Source organism: Bubalus bubalis, chromosome 8 (genome assembly GCF_019923935.1).
Source record: "Bubalus bubalis isolate 160015118507 breed Murrah chromosome 8, NDDB_SH_1, whole genome shotgun sequence".
Taxonomy (NCBI): Eukaryota; Metazoa; Chordata; class Mammalia; order Artiodactyla; family Bovidae; genus Bubalus; species Bubalus bubalis.
The window spans coordinates 94,585,447-94,610,781 of NC_059164.1; the positions used below are offsets into that span (position 1 = coordinate 94,585,447).

The 25,335-nt window shown below is 37.9% G+C and overlaps 1 protein-coding gene across 4 annotated transcripts in view; it reads left to right on the top strand.

Moving 5' to 3' along the window:
• MKLN1 (muskelin 1) overlaps window positions 1–25,335 on the top strand; it is a 382,035-nt gene that overhangs the window by 235,772 nt on the left and 120,928 nt on the right. For all 4 annotated transcript variants that reach the window (XM_006047723.3, XM_006047724.3, XM_044947182.2 and 1 more), the window contains 2 exons: window positions 16,511–16,653; window positions 18,350–18,438. In XM_006047723.3, the coding sequence (XP_006047785.1) occupies window positions 16,511–16,653; window positions 18,350–18,438 (232 nt within the window). The remainder of the gene's footprint in view (window positions 1–16,510; window positions 16,654–18,349; window positions 18,439–25,335) is intronic.

The window sequence follows — 25,335 nt, forward strand, 5'->3', positions numbered from 1 at the left end:
AATCCCTGGGTCAGGAAGATCCCCTGGAAAAGGAAATGGCAACCCACTCCAGCACTCTTGCCTGGAAAATTTCCATGGACTGAGGAGCCTGGTGGGCTACAGTCCATGGAGTCGCAAAGAGTCGGACACGATTGAGCAACTTCACTATTTGTTAACCATATTCTCACAGTATTATGTATGTATATGTTTATAAATTGCTGTGATTTAAGTTTTGTCTGACTTTCAGTTCAGTTCAGTTGCTCAGTCGTATCCGACTCTTTGCAACCCCATGAACCGCAGCATGCCAGGCCTGTCTGTCCATCACCAACTCCTGGAGTCCACCCAAACCCATGTCCATCGAGTCGGTGATGCCATCTAACCATCTCATCCTCTGTCGTCCCCTTCTTCTCCTGCCGTCAATCTTTCCCAGCATCAGGGTCTTTTCAAATGAGTCAGCTCTTCACATCAGGTGGCCAAAGTATTAGAGTTTCAGCTTCAACATCAGTCCTTCCAATGAACATTCAGGACTGATCTCCCTTAGGATGGACTGGTTGGATCTCCTTGCAGTCCAAGGGACTATCAAGAGTCTTCTCCAACACCACAGTTCAAAAGCATCAATTCTTCGGTGGTCAATTTCTTTATAGTCCAACTTTCACATCCATACATGACCACTGGAAAAATCATAACCTTGACTAGACGGACCTTTGTTGGCAAAGTAATGTCTCTGCTTTTTAATATGCTGTCTAGGTTGGTCATAACTTTCCTTCCAAGGAGTAAGCGTCTTTTAATTTCATGGCTGCAGTCACCATCTGCAGTGATTTTGGAGCCCAGAAAAATAAAATCTAACACCGTTTCCACTGTTTCCCCATCTGTTTCCCATGAAGTGATGGGACCAGATGCCATGATCTTTGTTTTCTGAATGTTGAGCTTTAAGCCAACTTTTTCACTCTCCTCTTTCACTTTCATAAAGAGGCTCTTTAGTTCTTTATCACTTTCTGCCATAAGGGTGGTGTCATCTGCATATCTGAGGTTATTGATATTTCTCCCGGCAATGTTGATTCTAGCTTGTGCTTCTTCCAGCCCAGGGTTTCTCATGATGTACTCTGCATAGAAGTTAAATAAGCAGGGTGACAATATACAGCCTTAACGTACTCCTTTTCCTGTTTGGAACCAGTCTGTTGTTCCATGTCCAGTTCTAACTGGTGCTTCCTGACCTGCATGTAAGTTTCTCAAGAGGCAGGTCAGGTGGTCTGGCTTTGACTTTATGTAAATATAATAGAACTTGAATCCATTTATACATTTTCTGTGGCTTTTTGTTTGTTTGTTAAAGATTATGATATTAATGTTGCCGAGTATAATTGTAGTTTGTTAGTTTTGACTGACCTTCCCCAGTGGTGCTACTGGTCAAGAACCTGCCTGCCAAAGCAGGAGACATAGGAGACATGGGTTCGATTTCTGGGTTGGGAAGATCCTCTAGAGGAGGGCATGGCAACCCACTCCAGTATTTTTGCCTGGAGAATCCCATGGACGGGGGACCTGATGGGCTATAGTCGATAGGTTGCAAGGAGTCAAGACACAATCGAAGTGACTTAGCACACACAGTTTTAACTGTTCGGTATTCTAGTATATCAGTATGCGAAAATATATTTATCCATTTTTCAATTTGATAGGCTTTTGAGTTTTTATTGCTTTTGCTCTTAGGAACAGAGTACTATGAACATTCTTGTATGTTTTTTCCTCGTACACACATACGAGAGTTTCTTTAGGGTATGTACCTTGGCATACAGTTGCTGGATCATAGAGGATATGTGTATTTGAGTTATATCTGTTAATGCAAAAGTTTTTAGAAAATGGCTCTGTAATTTGTGCTCTGATTGGCAGTGTATGAAAGTTGTTATGTCTTGTACTCTCCCCATCATTTCTATGACTAATTTTTAGATTTTGCCAGACTGGTGGATTGTTCATTGTAACTCAGAGTTAGGTTTCTATGAGCCTCTTGTTACTCTTGGTTACTGGATTTTTATCAATCAGTCCGTACATAATGTTGCTTTATATGCATTTCTGTTTAAAGTCATCTTACTTTGTGTATATGGTTTATTCATTTCACTGAACTCACAGCCAATAGCACTATAACTCTTGCCCGAATAAAGCTTATCTGACAAAGATATTTTCTCTCGAAGGCACATCACTGCCTTCTTGTATTTAAAAACACCAGACAGCACTTCAGCACTACACTTAGGGACCATTTTAGCAGTGAAACACCAACAGCACACACAAAAATATTTTAAAATGTGGCACTAAATAGACCATGAAAAAGACACTTGTATGAGAGCAAGTGTGTAGGCTCCTTTGTTTGACCTTAGCTCAGAGAGTGTGCATGCATGCCTGGTCAGTCAATATGTATCCAGCTCTTTGCAACCCCATGGACTAGCCCACCCGGCTTGTCTGTCCATGGGATTGCATATGGCAACTTAAATTTTTTGCTGCTCTGTGCATGTCCAGGAATGACTGAAACTATTGATTTGATGTTACAAATAAATTTTAATGAGTAGATGAATTTGCAAGTACCAGATCCGTGAAAAGATAGGAACAGCTGTACTGTAACCAGCAATTCATTTACCATATTTGAAACAGGTCTGAGATTAGAAAGAAAGGAAAACAGGACTCTGAAAAATCAAAAACAATGTGATGAGATTTTTAGGTACTAATAGCCTTTTCTTAAGAATCCACTTTGCATTTAATGTTATTCTGTTTGGTTCATTGTTTCTTCAGGTTTCAGCAGCTGGAAGCAGCTTTGTGCATGGGGACCATAGCTATGAAATATAGGCACATTGACAGCAAGTTGATAACTGACAAAGTGTCATAAAAGGGAAGATAGAATAATCTAAGTAACAAATAGAAAACCAACAGTATCACATTTAGGAGGTCTTTAGGGCAAGAATACTCTGTATTTCATTAACCTCTAGGATAGTGTTTACAGTAAACTTTCTACAGTGATGGATATATTCTTATAATCTGCACTGTATTGTATGGCAGTTGCTAACAGCAGATAGCTGTTGAGTATTTGAAATGAGTCTAGTAGAACTAAGGAATGCAGTTTTAAATTTTACTTAATTTTAATTAGTTTAGAATACATAGCCCCAGGTGGCTAGTGGCTATGTATTAGACTGCATAGATCTAAGGCATTGCTGTTATTAGGATATACTGTTTGATATATAGTGCTTGACTTTGTCAGTAAGATACTGTAATTATGTTTAGTATGTGCAGCTTACGCGGATACGGAAGTTAATGTGTAGTTATTTAGAAAAGGATGGGAAACAAACTCAAAGCCTCTCAACTACTCCTTTTTTAACCATAAAGAGGAAGGACTATGTGTATACATGGATGCTAGGATGTATGGCATGTTTTGAGAATGGCATCCCAGAGTGAATGAACTCTAAACACTTTTCTAAAGCTTGTGTTGGGCTATGAATGGGCTAGATAAAAATAGAAATATTTTCCTTGTAATGTATGTTAAGAATTTTTTTCAGGTGGCTACTCAGTTATTGTCAGGACATGAATACTTATTGTTTGGACATAACTACTTAATAAGTAGAACTGTTGATATTTCTTTTGACCTTAGAATCTATATTAGTCGTTCAATTGCTGTGTAACAAATTACCACAGAAGTTAGCAGTTAAAAACAAACATTATTTCACCCTGTTACTGAGGGTCAGATTTTGGCTCAGGAGAAAAAAAGAGTACTTATCTACAAGGTAATGGTTGAATACATTTTTCATGGAGTATTGTCAGCCATTTAAATACAGTGAACTGGCTTCATACCAGTTGACTTGGAGGAATTTCCTCCATAAAATGAGAAAAGCATGATGCAGAGAAACATCTAATAGGATCCTACTATTGTTACCTGAATAACAACTCTCCCTCCTTCAACAATGTGTATGTATGTATATGTGTATATTTTTATTTGATACAGTGAGACCAGGTAAAGATATGAAAGGATATATATCTGGTTGTTGACATTGGTTATTTAAGAGAGGAGGAGATGAGAGAGGAAAGGGAGATAAAAGAACCATTTGAAAGAGTTATTCCCATGAAAAACAACATATATGATATTCAAATTGTGTAAAGTGTCTGTGTAAGTGTGTACAACAGGGTTCAACTGAATCATCAAAATGGTGGTGGTTGTATCAGAAAATGGAATTTAGGAATTTTAATTTCTTTTAAATTTTGTTCTTACGCTTTTGTCCTGATTCTCATTTTCAACTTATAATTTATATAGTAAGAAAAAAGAGTGAAAGCCATTTCCATTGTGTAAGGGAGCAAATATTTGGTGACCTAATGAGGAAAGCATTGCTGTCAATTTTGGGTCATCTGTCTGTACTGGTAGAGAGTAAAATGTAGCATGAACGAAAACCCCATACGTACTTTAAGATAGTAATTTCCTCCTTCTCCCATATCAGATATGTTTTATAGAAGTTACTAATACTGCCATGGAAAACATGTCTTTCAGGGTGACTGGGGAATGCCCTAGGGTTGATTAAAATGTACAGGTGATTATATATGTCTTGATAATTGTTTTAAGAAAGATTAAATCATAATTTTTCTACAACAACTATAAGTTCTTTATGAGGTAGTTAAAATAAAAGTATGGTATTAGGTAATATTCTTTGCCTTCTGGGCCTGGAGAGAGAAGAGTTGAAAGTTTAACCAACTGTGGGCATTCTGCTTTTGAAGGTCAAGAAACTTCAGTGATTATTTAATACAGTTGGGGTATGTGTGTGTTATAGCTTTTGCAGTATGCTCCTGTTATTCTTTCTGTTTGGTGAACCATAACAATATTATGGGAATAAGAGTTTTGTAAAGTGAGGAATAAACAGAAAATATATGTATTTCTATGTAATTTCTATCTGTGGAACCAGGGTGGCAGCAAATTTATGAAGTTTCTTTATGGTATTTTGCCCTAGTTTGTTAAAAGAACATTGTATGTGTTCAATAATACAGTTTTGTTTAATATAATTTACATATAGTGAAATGCATGAACCTTAAGTGCATAGTATTCATTTTGAAAAATGCACACATTAATTTATATGCTTATCAAGATGTCAAGCATTTTCATTACATCAGAAAGATTCTTTCTGTCCCTTACCAGTGAATCCTTCAGTCTCCCACCCTTTACCCAGAGGCAAGAGGATTTCTTTTGTCACAGATTAGTTTTGCCTGTACTAAAATTTAATAGAAATGGAGTCAGAGCATATGCACACTCTTTTGTATATGACTTTTTATACTTTGAATTTTGAGGTGGGGGGTTGCTATCCACTTACGTGTATCAGTATTTCATTTCTTTTCATTAACAGAATACCATTTTTTTCTATGGATATACCACATTTTGTTTATCTGTTTTCCTATTTATGGATATTTGTTACATTTAAGTTTTTGGTGATTGTGAAGAAAGCTTATATAAGTATTCTTTTATAAGATTTTTAAAATGATACATAATTTCAATTATTTGAGATAAATGTTTGGAGGTAAAGTTGCTACATCATAAGGTAGAGAGATACAGTTGATCCTTGAACAATGCAAAGAGGTGGCAACTTCTCTTCAGTTGAAAATTTGCATGTTAACTTCTGACTCCCCCAAAACGTTACTCATAGTGTACTGTTGGTCCAAAACCTTATTGATAACATAGTCAATTAACAGGTATTTTGTGTGTTATATGTATTATTTATTAATACTGTATCTTATAATAAAGTAAGCTAGAGAAAAGAAAATGTTATTAAGAAAATCATAAGGAATAGAAAGTACTTTTACTGTACTATGTTTATTGATATCATAAGTTTATGCTGTGTACAAGATGAATGGTCTGTCCATACCAACATCAGTATTTTCTCACATGATACAGAACTCTGTAGATATATTACCAACACTAGAGACCAAAAATGAAAAGATAAAATGTGAAAAAGAAATTTGTATATATTTACAGGTATAACCATTCATTGATAAATGAAGAAGCAGGAAAATGATTGCTTTATGGTTTGGTCCAGTCCAGTTCAGTTCAGTTGCTCAGTTGTGTCCGACTCTTTGTGACCCCATGAATCGCAGCATGCCAGGCCTCCCTGTCCATCGGGACACCGATGGCGTGCGCCCAAACTCATGTGCATCGAGTCGGTGATGCCATCCAGCCATCTTCTCCTCTGTCATCCCCTTCTCCTCCTGCCCCCAATCCCTCCCAGCATCAGGGTCTTTTCCAATGAGTCAACTCTTGGCATGAGGTGGCCAAAGTATTGGAGTTTCAGCCTCAACATCAGACCTTCTAATGAACACCCAGGACTGATCTCCTTTAGGATGGACTGGTGGATCTCCTTGCAGTCCAAGGGACTCTGAAGAATCTTCTCCAACACCACAGTTCAAAAGCATCAGTTCTTCTATAGTATTGTAATTGGTACAGTTGCTTCACAGTACCTTACCCTATATACTAATGATGAGTATACCATAAAATATTTATGGTATATTTTATTGCAGTCATACTCATAATACAGTATTTAAAACATTATTAACATTGTCTTGAAAGCCTCTTACCTGTGTGATAGGTCGATATGTAATTTTTCCAATTACTAAAGAGAGAGGGGGCATACTGTATGATACTGTTGATATCAAATTATCAAATAATGATAATTATTTGAAAATAAAGTTGCAAAACAGTAAGAAAACCAACATTATTAATTTTATATAAAATATTAGTCACCTTATGCCTATGTAAGGATTGGCTATCCATTTCAGTACAAGTCTTGTACAGAAGTCTGAGGTGTTCTATACAATGAATACTTAGGCAAGGATGATCACACAAAAATGGTTTCATATAGTTCTTGCTGGACAGTTACTAAATGTTCACACAATGATACACACATACACAGCAGAGAGGTCTATCAGTTGTATGGCATGATGATTACTTACTGCTCATTAAGTGGACATGGGTCATCATAAAGTTCTTGGTTCTTGTCATCTTCATGTTGAGTAGGCTGAGGAGGAGCAGGAAGATGGGGGGTTGGTGTTACTGTCTCAGGAGTGGCCTCAGTGGAAGACAGAGAGGAGTTGCCAGGAGAGGCAGGCACACTTGGTGTAACTGTGCATGAATACCTGGTAACTTCTGACTTTTTTGCTTTTTCATTACTGTAGAAATGTTTTTATGCAGTAGCAATCCTTCTTCCATTGTTTGCTTTAGTTTTACTGGCCCTGTCATGAAAGAGTCCATGCCGTAAAAGAAGTCAAAAGCAGTCTTGAATAATTGGAACCCTTCTTTCTGTCAGATCGTCTATTGTCAGTTTGTTTTCTGGCACAGCTTTTTCTGGTGTTTTCTTCCTCATCGTCTGGCTCTAGTTTGGAAGCACTTATCTCCATCAAGTTATCTTCTTTTAATTCCTCTGGTTTGATGTCTGTTAGCTCTTGAATTTCTCTAAGGTCTGTATTTTGAAACCCTTCATCCCTCACCTTTTTTTTGATATCAACTCTCTTTCAAGATTTCCTTGATTGGCTCTGTTATAAATCCTGTGACATCATACGTGAAACCTGGACACAGTTTTCACCAGCAGGCATTTATCGTTTTGGGCTTAAAGTCTTTCACAGCTTTTTCTACAATAACCATGGCATCTTCAGTGGTGAAATTCTTCCAGATGTCCATGATGTTCTATCAGAGTTTTCTTCCATAGCATTGACAATCTTTCCCATGGAGTATGAGCCTTAAAGATCTTTATGACTCCTGATCTAGAGGCTGAATTAGAGACACTGTATTTGGGGGCAAAGAGTCTGACACTACTGAGCGACTGAACTGAACTGAACTGAGACCACTTTGACGGAGAAGGCAATGGCAACCCACTCCAGTACTCTTGCCTGGAAAATCCCATGGGCAGAGGAGCCTGGTAGGCTGCAGTCCATGGGGTTGCACAGAGTCAGACATGACTGAAGCGACTTAGCAGCAGCAGCAGACCACTTTGACACCTTTGATGTTGCAGTCACAGAGTTCTGGGTAGCCAGGGGTATTGTCCAATATGAAAGGCGCTTTAAAAGGTAGTTTCTTACTGGCAGAACAATACCTGTATCAAGGACAAAGCATCAGTGGAGCCAATCCAGAAAAAGGGTTTTTACCCAAGCCTTTTTATTGTACAACCAAAAGACTGGCAGCTAGTGTTTATCTTTTCCCTTCAAGGCTTGGGGTTAGCAGCATTATAGATAAAGACAGTCCTGATCATAATCCCGACTGCATTTACACAAAACAGTAGAGTTAGCTTACCCTTCCTGCTTGCAGGCCACTAAAGATGGACAGGTCATAGTGAAGAGTTGTGACAAAATTCGGTCCACTGGAGGAGGAAATCACAACCCACTCCAGTATTCTACTGCAAGAACCCCATGAACAGTATGAAAAGGCAAAAAATATGACACGAAGATAAGGCCTGTAGGTTGGAGGTGTTCCATATGCTACTGGGGAAGAGTAGAGGGCAATTACTAATAGCTCCAAAAAGAATGAAGTGGCTGGACCAAAGCGGAAATGACGCTCAGTTGTGGATTAGCCCTCATAGTCAACAAAAGAGTCTGAAATGCTATACCTGAGTGCAATCTCAAAAACGACAGAATGGTTTGTTTCTAAGACAAATCATTCAGCATCACAATAATCCAAGTCTGTGCCCCAACCACTAATGCCAAAGAAGCTGAAGTTGACTGGATCTTTGAAGACCTATAAGACCTTCTAGAACTAACACACACACGAAAAGATGTCCTTTTCATCATAGAGGATTAGAATGCAAAAGTAGGAAGTCAGGAGATACCCAGAATAACAGGGAAGTTTGATCTTAGAGTACAAAGTGAAGCAGGGCAAAGGCTAACCAACTTTTATCAAGAGAAGATTCTGGTCATAGTAAACATGCTTTTCCAACAACCCTAGAAACCTCTCTACATGTGGACATCACCAGATGGTCAATACTGAAGTCAGATTGATTATTTTCTTTGCAGCCACAGGTGGAGAAGCTCTATACAGTCCACAAAAAACAAGACCTGGAACTGACTGTGGCTCAGATCATGAGCTCCTTATTGCAAAATTCAGGCTTTAAATTGAAGAAAATAGAGACAACCACTAGACCATTCAGTTATGACCTAAAGCAAATTCCTTATGACTATACGGTAGAGGTGACAAATAGGTTCAAGGGGTTAGGTCTGGTAGACAGAGTGCCTGAAGAACTATGGATGAAGGTTCATAATATTGTACAAGAAGCAGTGACCAAAACTATCCCAAAGAAAAAGAAGTGGTTGTGTGACGAGACTTTACAAATAACTAAGGAAAGAAGTGTCTAAAACAACAGTCCCCTTCTATCGACAGAGGATGAGAGGGGATGACAGAAGGGGACTGTTATTTTCAGTTCAGTTCAGTTCAACCGCTAGGTCATGTCCAACTTTTTGCAACCCCATGGACTGCAGTACGCCAGGCCTCCCTGTCCATCATCAACTCCTGGAGCTTACTCATTCTAATGTCCATTGAGTCGATGATGCTATCCAACCATCTCATCCTCTGTCTTCCTCTTCTCCTCCCGCCTTCAGTCTTTCCCAGCATCAGGGTCTTTTCCAATGAGTCAGTTCTTTGCATCAGGTGGCCAAAGTATTGGAGTTTCAGCTTTATCATCAGTCCTTCCAATGAATATTCAGGGTTGATTTCCTTTAGGATTAACTGGTTGGATCTCCCTGCTGTCCAAGGGACTCGCAAGAGTCTTCTCCAACACCACAATTTTTCAGCACTCAGCTTTCTTTATAGTCCAACTCTCACATCCATACATGTCTACTGGAAAAACCATAGCTTTGACTAGACAGACCTTTGTTGGCAAAGTAATGTCTTTGCTTTTTAATATGCTGTCTGTGTTGATCATAACTTTTCTCCCAAGGAGTAAGCGTCTTTTAATTTCATGGCTGCAGTTACCATCTGCAGTGATTTTTTTGACCCCCCCAAAAATAAAGTCTGTCATTTTCCCACTGTTTCTCCATCTGTTTGCCATGAAGTGATGGGACTTCATGAAGTGACTGTTGTTTTAGACACTGATTTATTACACTGAGATTTACACAGATATATAATCTTGGACTTTTCTAGTGTCATTTCCATGCTGCCTGTTTCTTTGTCAATCCTTCCCATCAGAGTAAATGATATTTCAATTACCCTGTTATTCAGGTCAGAAACTAAATCACCACTGTTGCTACTTTCTCCCCTCCCTATACTTTGGCCACCTGATTCGAAGAACTAACTCATTTAAAAAGACCCTGATGCTGAGAAAGATTGAGGGCAGGAGGAGAAGGGGGCGTCAGAGAATGAGATGGTTGGCTGGCATCACTGACTCAATGGACATGAATTTGAGCAAACTCTGGGAGATAGTGAAGGACAGGGAAGCCTGGCATGTGGCAGTCCATATGGTGGCGTAGAGTAGGACAGGACTGAGCAACTGAGCAATCCATCCCTATATCCAGCTATTACTTAATCCCTTTCATTCTTGCTCCAAAATATATGTCAGAACTGTCTAATCCTCTGTCTCCACACTGCCTGAGTTTAAATCTGCTTCATCTCTTCTTTTGTTGGAATTATTATAACTGTATGCCATTTCCTCTGATCCATTTTCTACCAGATAGACGGTGTGTGATGTTAATCATATCTTGGCTTTCCATTGTGCTTAATAGATTCTATGGCATTTATGATGTATGATATGGTAACTTCTCTTCGGTCTCAACATATACCATTCTCGACCTTGCTTACTAGGCTCCAGTCATGCTGGCCTTTAACAGTTTCCATAACTCATTTTTCATAAGTCTTTTTGCCTGACTGGCTCTGTGTAGTAGGTGATTAGTGCTCCCCACTACCCTCGTGGGGGCGGGGGGGAGATATGTGCAACCTCAGAATGTATCCTTATTTCAAATAAAGGTTTTAGCAGATGTAATTAAGATAAGGGTCTCAAAGTGAGATCATCCTGGATTAAGTTGAGCCCTAAATCAAATGACAAGTGTTTTTATTAGACACAGAAAAGGAGAAAACACAGAGGGACACAAGGAAGAAGGTCATGTGACGGATGGAGACAGAGGTTGAAATTATGCTGCCACAAGCAAAGAACACCAGGAGCCACTAGATACTGGTAGAGGCAAAGGAGGATCTGCTCTTAGAGCCTTCGGAGGGAACATTGTCTTGCTAACATCTAGAGTTCAGACTGCTGGCCTTCAGAATTGTGAGAGAATACATTTCTGTTGTTTTAAACCACCAGGTTTGTGGTAATATGTTATGGCAGCCTGAGGACACTATGCTGTCTCATCCTTTAAGGCTCAGCTCCTGGGAGATACTTTTGATCACAGACCTATCAAAAGCTAAAGTAGTCTCCTTTTATATCATCTTTATTTCTTATAAATTGTTAATATTCATATGATTTAAATGATTTTACATATATATTTTTTATTTTTTATATTGAAAAATCACTATGGGCTGAAATTGTGAGCAGTTTTGAACATTAAATTTTTTTTTATTGTTTGCTTAATTCTATGCCTAATTTAAGAATCATGTAATAGATAGTTCTTTGATCCTTTATGAACCTAAGTTGCTTTGATAAAGAGATTGTGAGTCATTATGTTTTGTTTTAAAATTAATTTATTAATACATAATTTAAAGGTTGGTAATAGAGATTGTAAAATAGTTTTTCTCAAATGTACATTCTCTATTTTTTTTTTTTTTTACAGTTTCTGTTACTAAATCTACAGCAGTTATTTCTTTAAATTAAAAGTAACAGAAATCTATTTAACTATGGGATAACACTGTTTAATAGTAACATATTCATCATTGAGGCCAAGAGTTTGAAAAATGAAGTTATAAAATTTATTAATAATGTGGTTAAACACTAAAATTTTTACCTGTAATGTATTTGTCAGATCACTGTGCTTTACTTCAGTTAGAGAATTTGCATTTTACTTATATAATTTTTAATAACAAAATCCTATTTGGTATAAATAAAATTATATATAGACAAATGCTTTCTATTGTATTTAGAACTATTGTATATGGGGTGATGGATAGTATACAATAGATTATATTACTGTAAAGATCTGTTTTTACTACCTGACTAACCAATTGTCAGGGAAAACTGACTTCTAAACTTGAGAATTTAGAGAATGACCAAAGAGAGAAAGAAGGGGAAAAGGATGGGAGGAAGTGGAATTTCATGAGAAAGATAGAAATATGAATACTTTCTTACCTGGCTTTGTAGTCTGTTCTCCAATATACAGCTGTATTCTTAAGAAACTCAATTAACCAAAAATCATGTTACCACACCTATTAATTTGATATGGATGAGAAGGATAATGATTTAAGACTAGCAAGCTCAATTTTCCTATGGCAATTTCTATAATAAAGAAATCTTAATAGCTCCTTAGAATATAAATATTATATAAGCCTAAGCAGTTGTGATTGTATAATGGTTAAATAAAGGTTCGACTGTGGGGTTAGTCAATCAGTAGGAATGCTTTTAGCATCAAATAACAGAAGGTCCTATAACAGTGGGTTAATAAACAAATGAGTTTCTTCCCTATCACCATCCCTATCTCTGTTCCTGCCAGCACAAGAAAACTAGAGTTAGGCAGCTGCTGGTGAAAGTTGAGTGTCTCACAGATGACTGTTAGTAGATCTTTTCTTACTTGTTGCAGGGGGGTGGGGGGTCCAGTTCAGATGGTAAAGAAGTAACATTTGTTTCGAAAAGCAAAACTTATCCCACAACTTCTACTTATATCTCATTGACCAGAATTTTGCCGTGTATCTATTTTTGCCTGGAAGGTGGCTAGGAAGAATTGGATTGAGAATGGAAATTGGGTTAGCCAACCAGCAGTCTGACTGATTAAAAAAAATTTTTTTAATGGCATCCCTGGTGGCTCAGATGGTAAAGCATCTGCCTGCAATGCGGGAGACCCGGGTTCGATCCCAGGGTTGTAGGAAGATCCTCTGGAGAAGGAAATGGCAACCAACTCCAGTACTCTTGCCTGGAAAATTCCAGGGATGGAGGAGCTGGTAGGCTACAGTCCACGGGGTCACAAAGAGTCGGACACGACTGAGTGACTTCACTTTTTTTCACTACAGTTGGTTTACAGCGTTGTGTTAGTTTCATGAGTATAGCACAGTGATTTGGTTTACACATTTATATATAATTCTTTTTCAGGTTGTTTTCCTTTATAGGTTATTATAAAGTGTAGAATTTAGTTCCCTGTGCTATACAGTAGATCCTTGTTTGTATATTTTATATGTAGTAGTGTGTGTCTGCAAATCCCAAACTCCTAATTTGTCTCTCCCCATTATTTCTTCTTTGGTAACCATAAGTTTGTTTTCTGTGTATGTGGATCTATTTCTGTTTTGTAAATAAGTTCATTTGAATCATTGTTTAAAGATTCCCCATGTAAGGGATATCATATGATATTTGTATTTCTCTGGCTTACTTATTATAATAATTTTCTAGGTCTATCCATGTTGATGGAAATGGCATTATTTCATTATTTATTATGGATATGTGTTTCATTATCCATTCTTTGGATATTTCATTATCCATTCTTTATCCACCCAATTGCCAGTGGACATTTAGGTTGCTTCCATGTCTTGGCTGTTTGTAAAGTGTGCTGCTGTGAACATTGAAGTGCATGTGTTTTTTCAAATTATAGTTTTCTACAGATGTATGCCTAGGAGAGAAATTTCTGAATCATATGGTAATTCTATTTTTAGTTTTTGTAAGGAACCTTCATAGTGTTCTCCATAGTGGTTGTACCAATTTACATTCCCACCAACATTATAGGAGGGTTCCTTTTTCTCCACACCCTCCCCAATAGACAGTAGACTTTTTGATGTTGATCATTCTGACTAGTGTGAGTGATACCTCATTATAGTTTTGATGTGCATTTCTCTAATAATTAGCAGTGCTGAGCATTTTTTCATGTGTTTGTTGGCCTTCTGTATGTCTTCTTTGGACAAATGTCTGTTTAAATCTTCTGCCCATTTTTTATTTGGGTTGTTTGGTTTTTTTATATTGAGCTATGTGAACTGTTTATATATTTTGAAAATTAATCCCTTTTTGGTTGCATCGCTGTAAATATTTTCTCCTATTCTGTGGGTTGTCTTTTTGTTTTTGTTGGTAGTTTCCTTTGCTGTGCAGAGCTTTTAAGTTTAATTAGGTCCCATTTGTTTATTTTTGTTTTTATTTCCAGTACTTCAGGAGACAGATCCAAAGAGATAACTGCTGTGATTTATGTCAAAGAGTGTTCTGTGGTTTACTCTAGGAGTTTTATAGTATTTGGACTAACATTTTGATCTTTAATCCATTTTGAATTTATTTTTGTGTATGATGTTAGAGAATGTTCTGATTTTGTCCTTTTGCATGTAGCAAACTGTCCTGTTTTCCCAACACGACTTACTGAAAACCTGTCTTTTTTCCATTGTATATTCTTGCCTCCTTTGCAGATAGACTGATTTTTAATCTAAACTCTATTTTTTAACTGTGTAACAATGACAAGTTACTTAGCCTTTCTAAGCCAAAATTTTTTTATCCATAAAATGATGAAGAGGATGATTATTGTTCTTAAAATACTACTCCTGTTCCTCCTGCACCTATTAAAATGAGGTAAGTGAAAGAGTTAGTCGCTCAGTCATGTCCAACTCTTTGTGACCGCGTGGACTGTATCCCGCTAGGCTCCTCTGTCCATGAAATTCTCCAGGCAACGATACCGAGTGAGTAACCATTCCCTTCTCCAGGGCATCTTTCTGACCCAGGGATCGAACCCAGGTTGCTTCCCTTGTGGCTTAGCTGGTAAAGAATTCACCTGCAATGTGGGAGACCTGGGTTCAATCCCTGGGTTGGGAAGATCCCCTGGAGAAGGGAAAGGCTACCCACTCCAGTATTCTGGCCTGGAGAATTCCATGAACTGTATATGTATAGTCCATGAGGTCACAAAGAGGCAGACACGACTGAGCAACTTTCACTTTCACTTCTGAATTGCAGATACTTTATGTCTGAGCCACTGAGCTTTACTGTCTTATCTCACCAAAATGAGATAAAATACATAAAAATCTGAGTAATCTGTAAGTCAAGGGAATTAATACTCATGAGATATTATTTCTGATTATATCATCATCTTTCATGTTACCACCAACTTCATTCTTTTATTTTATTGAGGTAAAAGTCACATAACAAAATTAACCATTTTTAAGTGTTCAAATACATAGTGTTGTACAACTGTCATTTCTGCTTAGTTTTTTTTCATTACCCTCTAAGAAAACCTGGTACCAGTTAAGCATTCTCTCCTTTCCCTGTAACCCAGCTCCCGGTGACTAATGATGCTGAACATCTTTTCATGTACCTGTTGGCCATTTGTTTATCTTCTTTGAACAAAGGGCTATTGAGGTCCTTTGCCCATTTTAAAATTAGGTTGTCTTTGTTTTTGTCATCGAGTTGTACAAATTCCTTATATATTCTCGATACTATGCCCTCATCAGATAAGTATCTGCAAGTATTTTCTCCCATTCTGTAGATTGTCTTTTTACTTTTTTGGTAGTGCCATTTGATGCACAAAACTTTAATTTTGATAAAGACCAGTTTATTTTATATTCTGTTGCTAGCACTTTTGGAGTCATATCTCAGAATTCCATTGCCAAACCAGAGTCATAAAGATATACCCCTATTTTTGTCTAAGAGTTTTATAGTTTTATCTCTTACCTTTATGCCTTATATTTGATTGTAAAGGATCAATTTTGAATCATTTTGGTTACATTTTGAGTTAATTTTTGTGTTTGGTACAAAGTAAGACCATCCACTTAATTGTATTCTCCTTTATCATGAGTATTACCCATTATTACAAAGCATGAAGCCACTGCAACGTAACAACTGAGTTGTCTAAATAGCTTTCCTCCCATGTATTTGACTATTAGTAATTTCCTTCTTAATTTTTATAATTGAAAACAGTCTGCATAATGTAAAATACGTTCCCTAAGTAACTGATCCCATTTTATTCTGTGTGTAGTTAGAAAACTTGAGCTGCGTTAGACATGTCTATGGTAGGTCTGAGTTTTTTCATTTATAAAATAGGCAGGGGTGACTGGTAAATCTTTTTTCTAGGTTAAAATTTTATCACTGACTTTGAACATTGAATTTATTAGTAAAGTGTAGTCATTGAGAATATGTAATTGTTACTTTTGTATTCTAATTTATTTGATTATTCATAGCCTATTTTATTAAATGCTATTCCTTGATTACAAGTTATCTCACTAGTCCATTTTTCCCCTCCTTCATCTACATTGTTCAAAATAATATAGTTTCCTGGGTGAAAGTGGTGATGTTATGGTAGCCTGGTATCCTTTCACATTAAAAAAAAAAAAATCTATTGGTGTAGGATGGACAGGATGAACCTTATTCAGTCCACTGTCCAAGATTTTAATTATTCAAATTGTCTAACCATTTGTTTTGAGTGGAGGAGGATATAATTTGGTTATTCCTTTTTGTAGTACTTGATTCTGAAGCTTGAAAGGCCTGCTATAGTCCAGAATATCACATTTGGAAAATATGAGAAAACTCATGTCTGCAATTTGAAGAAATTTAAAGTCTTTGGTGGAATGAATGAAGAAAACATGACAGAGCTCTTGTCCAGGTGGGTTATGATTATGGGGAGGAAAGAGCTGTCTTCTCAATGTAGTCTTAGTTTAGTCTCTTTGTAGCTAAATCTTCATGGCTTGATATTTCTTACCAGGGAGAAAAGAATACTTCTACTATTTTATTTCTAGTGCCTTATTTTAATATTGTGGCTTGAGTCAACTTTTTTCCACCGAGATACTAATTAATATTGTTACCAAAGCAGAAAGAATAAAATTGGGGTTATTTTTCTACTTCTTATTTTTCAGTCTTATTTTTAAAATGTTAATGACTTCAGATATACTTTTGAGCTATAATTGAAATCTTTGCTGTAATCCTTGCTGTAAAAATATATAATCTGTTGAAAACATTAAGATTGATTGCCCTGAGAGCTTAGTATAAATTGGAGACTAAACAGAGTAAAATTATGTGATTGCACCTAGTGCAGAGCGTACCTCTTGAAAAAGAAACGAAAAAATAAAAGTGTCAGTCACTCAGTCATGTTCAACTCTTTGCAACCCCATGGACTATAGCCCACCAGGCTCCTCTCTGTCCATGGAATTCTCCAGGTAAGAATACCTGAAGTGAGTAGCCATTCCTTTCTCTGGGGATCTTTCCTACCCAGGAATCGAACCCAGGTCTCCTGCATATGCTTTACCAGCTGAGCCACCAGAAAGCCCCACCTCTTGGAAGGAACTCAGTAAATTTGAGTTTTGACAGCATAGACCACCAGGAGTGAATGTTAATTGGCCCTCTAGATGATGAAAAAGGGGTTATAAAATGGAGCGGACAAATGAAGTCATGCAGTTTTAGAATATATTTGTGACATAGTGTGTTCCATTAGCACAGTATTTTATATAAGTATTCTTGCATCTAGAGTGCATTTGATTTAAGCCATGGAAGTATGTCAGTTGAATATAAGGCAGCCTGAAAGTAAGTGACTTTTCCATAAATACTTGAATCAGTCCTAAGTTGTTTAAGTACAGAAATTATATTAATTTCTTTTTATATAGGGCAAACTGGATGCTGTTAAACCAACAGAGTAAGATTGTCTTTGAAAATGTATTGAGCTATAAAAAGGAATATTGGCATCTCAGTCAGAATTTAATGACTTAATTCTTTGGCAGATTCGAATACCTGGCTCTGTTTAGGTTGTAAGATACGAGTATGAATTGGTTTCAGTTTTCTTACTGCTTGAATATTTTACATTGTATTCAGTACTTCCCTGGTGGCTCAGACGGAAAAGCGTCTGCCTACAGTGCAGGAGACCCGGGTTCAATCCCTGGGTCAGGAAGATCTCCTGGAGAAGGAAATGGCAACCCACTCCAGTATTCTTGCCTGGAAAATCCCATCGACAGAGGAGCCTGGTAGGCTAGAGTCCATGGGATCACAAAGAGTCGGACACGACTGAGCAACTTCACTTTCTTTCTTTCTACACAAAGGACACTGGACCTTGTCACACATTTTCATGCACTGTAGTCACATTCTTTAACACTGAACGTTTTCATTAGTCCTCATTTAATTACGAGACCACCATATAGTGCAGTTGATGTGAATGTACAAGCTTTGTCCTGTATTCTCATGTTCAACTACTTCGTTATATTATCCCTTTCGTATTTGTCAAACCTTAAAATCTGGGTATGTTATTAATCTTTGTTTTAGTATGTTTACTAAATTATGAAATCAGATTTAATCACCTTATTTTTTTTCCACAGTGGCTTAAAGAATGATTATAACAAAGAAACATTTACCTTAAAGCATAAAATTGATGAACAGATGTTTCCGTGTCGATTCATTAAAATAGGTAAGGCTTTTAGCATTCTGGAATAGAAATAAATTCTTTATACCATTAATCAGCAAACACAGCCTGTGTGGGCCCAATCTTGTAGGTTCACTGTTTCTTCTTCTTCTTTTTTTTTTTTAATAAAATTTTATGGCAACACCGCCATGCCAGTTTTTCACATAGTATCTCTCTGCTTTTGCAGTACAATGGCAAAGTTGAGTAGTTGCAAAAGACAGTATAGCCCACAAAGTCCAAAATGTTTACTGTTTGGCTGGCCCCTAGTTTATAAATCTGTACCTGAGTGACAGTTATTTCAAATAGAATCTTTTCTAAATACTTTATCATTTAATGAGATACAGTGATTTGAGAGCCTTGATTGTTTTATGGAAGGTTTATCAGTTCTAAAGTTGCATCATTCTAAAACCAAATACTGATGGATTCCTTAAGGCAGTATATTATGGTTATTTTCTATTTTTTTCTTTTGTATTTCCTTTTTGTGCATGTGGTAATGTTGGTCAAACACATAAAAACTAATTTCATAACCCACTAATTAGTTTCAAAGTAATTCTTGAAAAATGCTATCTAAGGCATTTATCTTTTTAGCAAGTGTTTTAACTTTAAAAGTATTTGTAATACCTCCTCAAAACTAATGTTTTTAGGATTATTTTGTTTATAAGTTGTGTTAGAGGGTATGAAAGTTGAGGACTTCACTGTTAATTTCCATCTTTATTTCATACCTTTGAAAATAGTATGTTAAAATTGTAATTATGGTGAATCATATTCCTTAAAGAATGGTAATAAAAGCCAGAATCCTGTGTTTTGATTTGGGAGAAAAATCCTCTTTTGAAACGGACAGCTCCATTATCGTTATTTGCCAGTCTGTTGCAAGTTGGCCTGTTCATTTCATTGAGTCAAATAGTTTCATTGTGTGTGTGTCTGACTCCGTGATGCCATGGAGTGTAGCACACCAGGCTCCTCTGTACATGGAATTAGACAAAAAGAATATCTGAAAAGACTATTTATAGAGGGAAAACTATTTTTAGAATCATTGGACTTTTTGGTTTTTCACTTTCTTCTATAAACAGGCGTGCGTGCTAGTCGCTTTAGTCATGTCCCACACTGTGCAACCCTGTGGACTGCAGCCCGCCAGGCTCCTCTGTCCATGGGATTCTCCAGGCAAAAATACTGGAGTGGGCTGCCATTTCTTCCTCCAGGGGATCTTCCCAACCCAGGGATCGAACCCAAGTCTCTTATGTCTCCTGCATTGGCAGGCAGGTTCTTTACCACTAGCACCACCTGGGAAGCCTGAAAGAAACAGGAAGCAGGAAAATGAGCAAACCCCAATCCTGCTTCCTGAACCCCTACCAGCTGAGGGAGAGAAGGAGTTCTGGAGCAGAGCCCTGCCCCTGTAACCTGCCTGAGCAAAGTGGCCTCTTGCCTTTTGGACCCTGCCCCCACCCTCACTGCGGGCACAGCTGTCCAGTTTCTCTCCCACCCTTCCTGCTGCCTAATGCAGGCCATCTACCTGAGCGAGGGTGGGGGAGAGTGGATGGTCAGAGGGGCCTCAGGCTGTCTTGGTGCCGGGGTCCGCCTTCGTGTGAGTCCAGAGCTCCTTGTGCTGCTTCCAGCCAAAGCCTTAGCCGTAGTTGCCTTTGCTCTTAAACAGCTGCTGATAGTGGGGTTTGCAGTAGAACTTCCCTTTGCAGCACCGTGTAGCCGCCCAGGCTGAGCTTGGTGTAACAGTGCTTGCAGCAGAAGCTATAGTTTGTTATAATAAGTAATTGGAAATAAAACCCTGTATCCTGTTTATGAAAATTGATGAACAAGCAAATTTTTAAAATAAATTCTTTGGTTGTTTCTTCTTTCATGCTAATAAATAATTCTTTCCTCATTATGCATGCCACCCATTTCTTATAGATTCTTACATTCTTGAACAATGCTTGAACAATTCTTACATTCCAAATGTAGCAACAGTGAAAATATTTTATATTTTCATGTAATAAATTTAGATTTAAATATTTTAAAGTACTTATTCAACATCTGATTGCTTAGTCATGCAAAATGAAATGTTCTCTTTTTAAAGTTATTTTATTTGAATCATCAGAGTACATATTCTATACCCATCAGTTTTCTTTGAAGGAAAGTACTACTGCTGCTTCTAAAATTCTTAATCCTCTAATATTATTCATTAGAAGAACTATGAATAGAAGCCTGTTTAGGGTTGTTGAATAGTTTGTTCCCTTAAAAAATTTATAAGAAAACAGAGGTCCTCTTATGCATCAGTTAGACATAGAAAAAGTACATGCACATGATTTGAGCCGTCATGTCATTTCAGCAATCATTACTTAGAACTTCATATGTTTTTAATGGGCTTCCCAGGTGGCTCAGTGGTAAAGAATCTTCCTGCCAGTACAGGAGAAAAAGGAGTTACAGGTTCAATCCCTGGGTCAGGAAGATTCCCTGGAAAAGGAAATGGCAACCCACTCCAGTATTCTTGCCTGGAAAATTCCATGAACCAGAGGAGCTTGGCGGGCTACAGTTCATGGGGTTGCAAAGAGTTAAATGTGTTGTTTCTACTGCTTTTGCGTTTGTAAGTGTTTTCACAAGTGGTATCTCATTTGAGCATTACACTGGAAGATAAAAAATCTTGCCTTTTTTGGTTAAGGAAAATGAGACTAGAAGTCAAATGATGTGTCCCAGGGTATATAGCTAGTAAGTGATGGATCAAAGACATATCATTTGGTATATGCTTTTGGATATGTGCTTACATTACTTTAAAGTAATGAATAGATATTGTTTATGAAACATCTAACACTGTGTGAAATAGGTATATTATGCTCACTTTTCAGATGAGAAAACTGAAGTTTAGAGGTAGATTAAATGATTAGACCAAGACTGTACAGTAGAAACAGAGATAGGATACAAACTTAAGTCTGTCTTTTTATGAATGTTGAATTCTTTTACTCTGTGATGGGTGAAAGTTTTGTTTCCTCAAGTAGATTCTGAAATCCTTGGTGATAGCAACTGTCTTCTGTTTTCTCATATTTCAGAAGCAGCAAGCAAACTGCTTGCCTCATTAGAGACATCCTATTCATACTTCTTGAGTTTATTATATAGAGATTTATAAGGATTAATCAGTGGCTGTGTGTTACATCTTTGTGTTCTCTAAACTCTTAGCATTGTCTTCAGTTATGAATATAGGCAGTAGCTTACAGTATTGGCATTACCTGTGACTTGTTTTGGATAGAAGTTATAAGTATTTCTCATCACATTCAGTTCGGTTCAGTTCAGTTCAGTCGCTCAGTCGTGTCCACTCTTTGTGACCCCACGAACCGCAGCACGCCAGGCCTTCCTGTCCATCACCAACTCCCGGAGTTCACTCAGACTCACGTCCATCGAGTCAGTGATGCCATCCAGCCATCTCATCCTCTGTCGTCCCTTCTCCTCCTGTCCCCAATCCCTCCCAGCATCAGTCTTTTCCAGTGAGTCAACTCTTCGCATGAGGTGGCCAGAGTACTGGAGTTTCAGCTTCAGCATCATTCCTTCCAAAGAAATCCAAGGGTTGATCTCCTTCAGAATGGACTGGTTGGATCTCCTTGCAGTCCAAGGGACTCTCAAGAGTCTTCTCCAACACCACAGTTCAAAAGCATCAATTCTTTGGCGCTCAGCTTTCTTCACAGTCCAACTCTCACGTCCATACATGACCACAGGAAAAACCATAGCCTTGACTAGAAGGACCTTTGTTGGCAAAGTAATGTCTCTGCTTTTGAATATGCTATCTACGTTGGTCATAACTTTCCTTCTGAGGAGTAAGCGTCTTTTAATTTCATGGCTGCAGTCACCATCTGCAGTGATTTTGGAGCTCCCAAAAATAAAGTCTGACACCGTTTCCACTGTTTCCCCATCTATTTCCCATGAAGTGATGGGACCGGATGCCATGAGCTTCATTTTCTGAATGTTGAGCTTTAAGCAACTTTTTCACTCTCCACTTTCACTTTCATCAAGGTGCTTTTGAGTTCCTCTTCACTTTCTGCCATAAGGGTGGTGTCATCTGCATATCTGAGGTTATTGATATTTCTCCTGGCAATCTTGATTCCAGCTTGTGCTTCTTCCAGCCCAGCGTTTCTCATGATGTACTCTGCATAGAAGTTAAATAAGCAGGGTGACAATATACAGCCTTGATGTACTCCTTTTCCTACTTGGAACCAGTCTGTTGTTCCATGTCCAGTTCTAACTGTTGCTTCCTGACCTGCATACAGGTTTTTCAGGAGGCAGGTCAGGTGGCCTGGTATTCCCATCTCTCATCACGTTACACTGTGGCAAATATTGTATCTTTGAAATTATGGTAATTATTAGACCTGTCACTAGAATCTTGTTAGCTAATGTGCCAATAAAAAGCATATATATTTCTATATCATAATTTTGTATCTTAGTTATTTTTATAGCTATATTTCAATACAGTTTGCTTACTCTGAATCCTGTGTACTTTTCATTTTACATTTAAATCTGAGAGGGATTGAGTCACAGCGTTCATTGAATATCCAAGGGGAATCACCACACAAAAAACCAAAGAGCCCATACTGGAGTGAAGTCTTCAGTAGGACTTAGTGTGAAAGTTGAGAGTTGGCCTTAGGAAGAAGCTTAGTTTCAGGTAAGCTTTGTAAGTAAAAAGAAAGTTTAGTAAGGACGGAGAGTAGTTATTTGGGTGATTAGATTCAAGAGAGCAAGTTTAAAGTTTGGAAGGGAAAACCTTAGTGGGCGATTAGATCAGATGGCTGAAAACATAAAGTCGAATGGGATAAGGTTATTAGTTTTATGGTGCCTAGAAAGGTTTGTATATTGATTCATAGCCAAGATAGTAGTTGTATCAGGAAATAAGGTGATGTGAAGGCAGAAAGAAGTACTGATTTTTTGAAAGGATTCTGGAGGAGTTCTGGTTTTTGGTAGATGAGATGACTTAGATTTCTATGAATTTTTTGTATTTTTGTAGCCTGAGTGGGTGTCAGAGGTTCAGAGAGAAGCTTTAGCTTTGACTGGACTCAACCTGCATTCTGGATCCTCAGGAGTCTGGAAGTCTAGGATGAGTACTGTGTCTTGTCAGAGGGAGGTGGGGAGGTAGGGGAAGAACGTACCCCAGTGGTGGCTTTCATGAGAGCATGTGGAGAGGTAACATTTTAAAAGTATACTATTAAGCAGAAAATTATTATAGGAATAAGAGTTAATAATACTAATATCTAGCATTTATTGAGCATTTACCATATGCCAGTTACTGTGCTGAGTGTTTTGTGTACTTACTGCATTCATTCGTTTGTAAGTAGAGTAGACGCATTCTTTCAGCAAGGTTAATCTTGAATTTTTACAGTCTTCCAAAGCTTTTGACTGTGTGGATCACAACAAATTGTGGAAAATTCTTCAAAAGATGGGAATACCAGACCACCTGTCCTCTTGAGAAACCTGTATGCAGGTCAGGAAGCAACAGTTAGAACTGGACGTGGAACAACAGACTCGTTCCATATAGGGAAAGGAGTACATCAAGCCTGTATATTGTCACCCTGCTTATTTAACTTCTATGCAGAGTACATCATGAGAAATGCTGGGCTGGATGAAGCACCAGCTGGAATCAAGATTGCCGGGAGAAATATCAATAACCTCAGATATGCAGATGATACCGCCCTTATGGCAGAAAGTGAAGAGGAACTAAAGAGCCTCTTGATGAAAGTAAAAGAGGAGAGTGAAAAAGTTGGCTTAAAACTCAACATTCAGAAAACTAATATCATGGCGTCTGGTCCCATCACTTCATGGGAAATAGATGGGGAAACAGTGTCAGACTTTATTTTTGGGGGCTCCAAAATCACTGCAGATGGTGACTGCAGCCATGAAATTAAAAGACGTTTACTCTCTGCGAGAAAAGTTATGACCAACCTAGATAGCATATTCAAAAGCAGAGACATTACTTTGCCAACAAAGGTCTGTCTAGTCAAAGCTATGGTTTTTCCAGTAGTCATGTATGGATGTGAGAGTTGGACTATAAAGAAAGCTGAGCACCGAAGAATTGATGCTTTTGAATTATGGTTTTGGAGAAGACTCTTGAGAGTCCCTTGAACAGCAGGGAGATCCAACCAGCCTATACTAAAGGAAATCAGTCCTGAATATTCATTGGAAAGAATGATGCTGAAGCTGAAACTCCAGTACTTTGGCCACCTGATGTGAACAGCTGACTCATTTGAAAAGACCCTGATGCTGGGAAAGATTGAAGGCGGGAGGAGAAGGGGACGACAGAGGATTAGTTGGTTGGATGGCATCACTGACTCAATGGACATGAGCTTGAGGAAGCTCCAGGAGTTGGTGATGGACAGGGAAGCCTGGCATGCTGCAGTTCATGAGGTCACAAAGAGTCAGACACGACTGAGCAACTAAACTGAACTGAACTGAGTAAGAGTAGATGCACTCTTTCAGCGAAGTTAATGTTGAATTTTTATAGTCTTCCAGAACCTGAGCTTAAAGTTACCAGCATCTTCTAAGAGCTGTTTACATCTAGACAAGAGCTTTCCAAATGATACTACAAAGCATATTGAACGTATGTGTACCTGTGTACATTGACTCCCTGCCAATCCTAGAATCACAGAATCCTAAAGCCTAGTGTGCTTGTGTACTAAGTATTTTGTCATTTTCTATGCATGCCATTTTATGAAAATGTGTGGGAGGCATTGATCTTGATCTTGCCTTTGCCTGATTATCCAATTGGAAGAACTGATAGTGAATCTTAGGATACAGTCTCTTAGCCTTGGGATGGGAGGAGTTTCTAAAAAAATTTTTTTTATTTTAGGTGAGAACAAAGGCATCTTTTATTAGGGAGCAAGGAAGATGTGCTTGGTGCTCCAGTTCACATTTAGGTTTCTGATAAACACACAGAGTGGG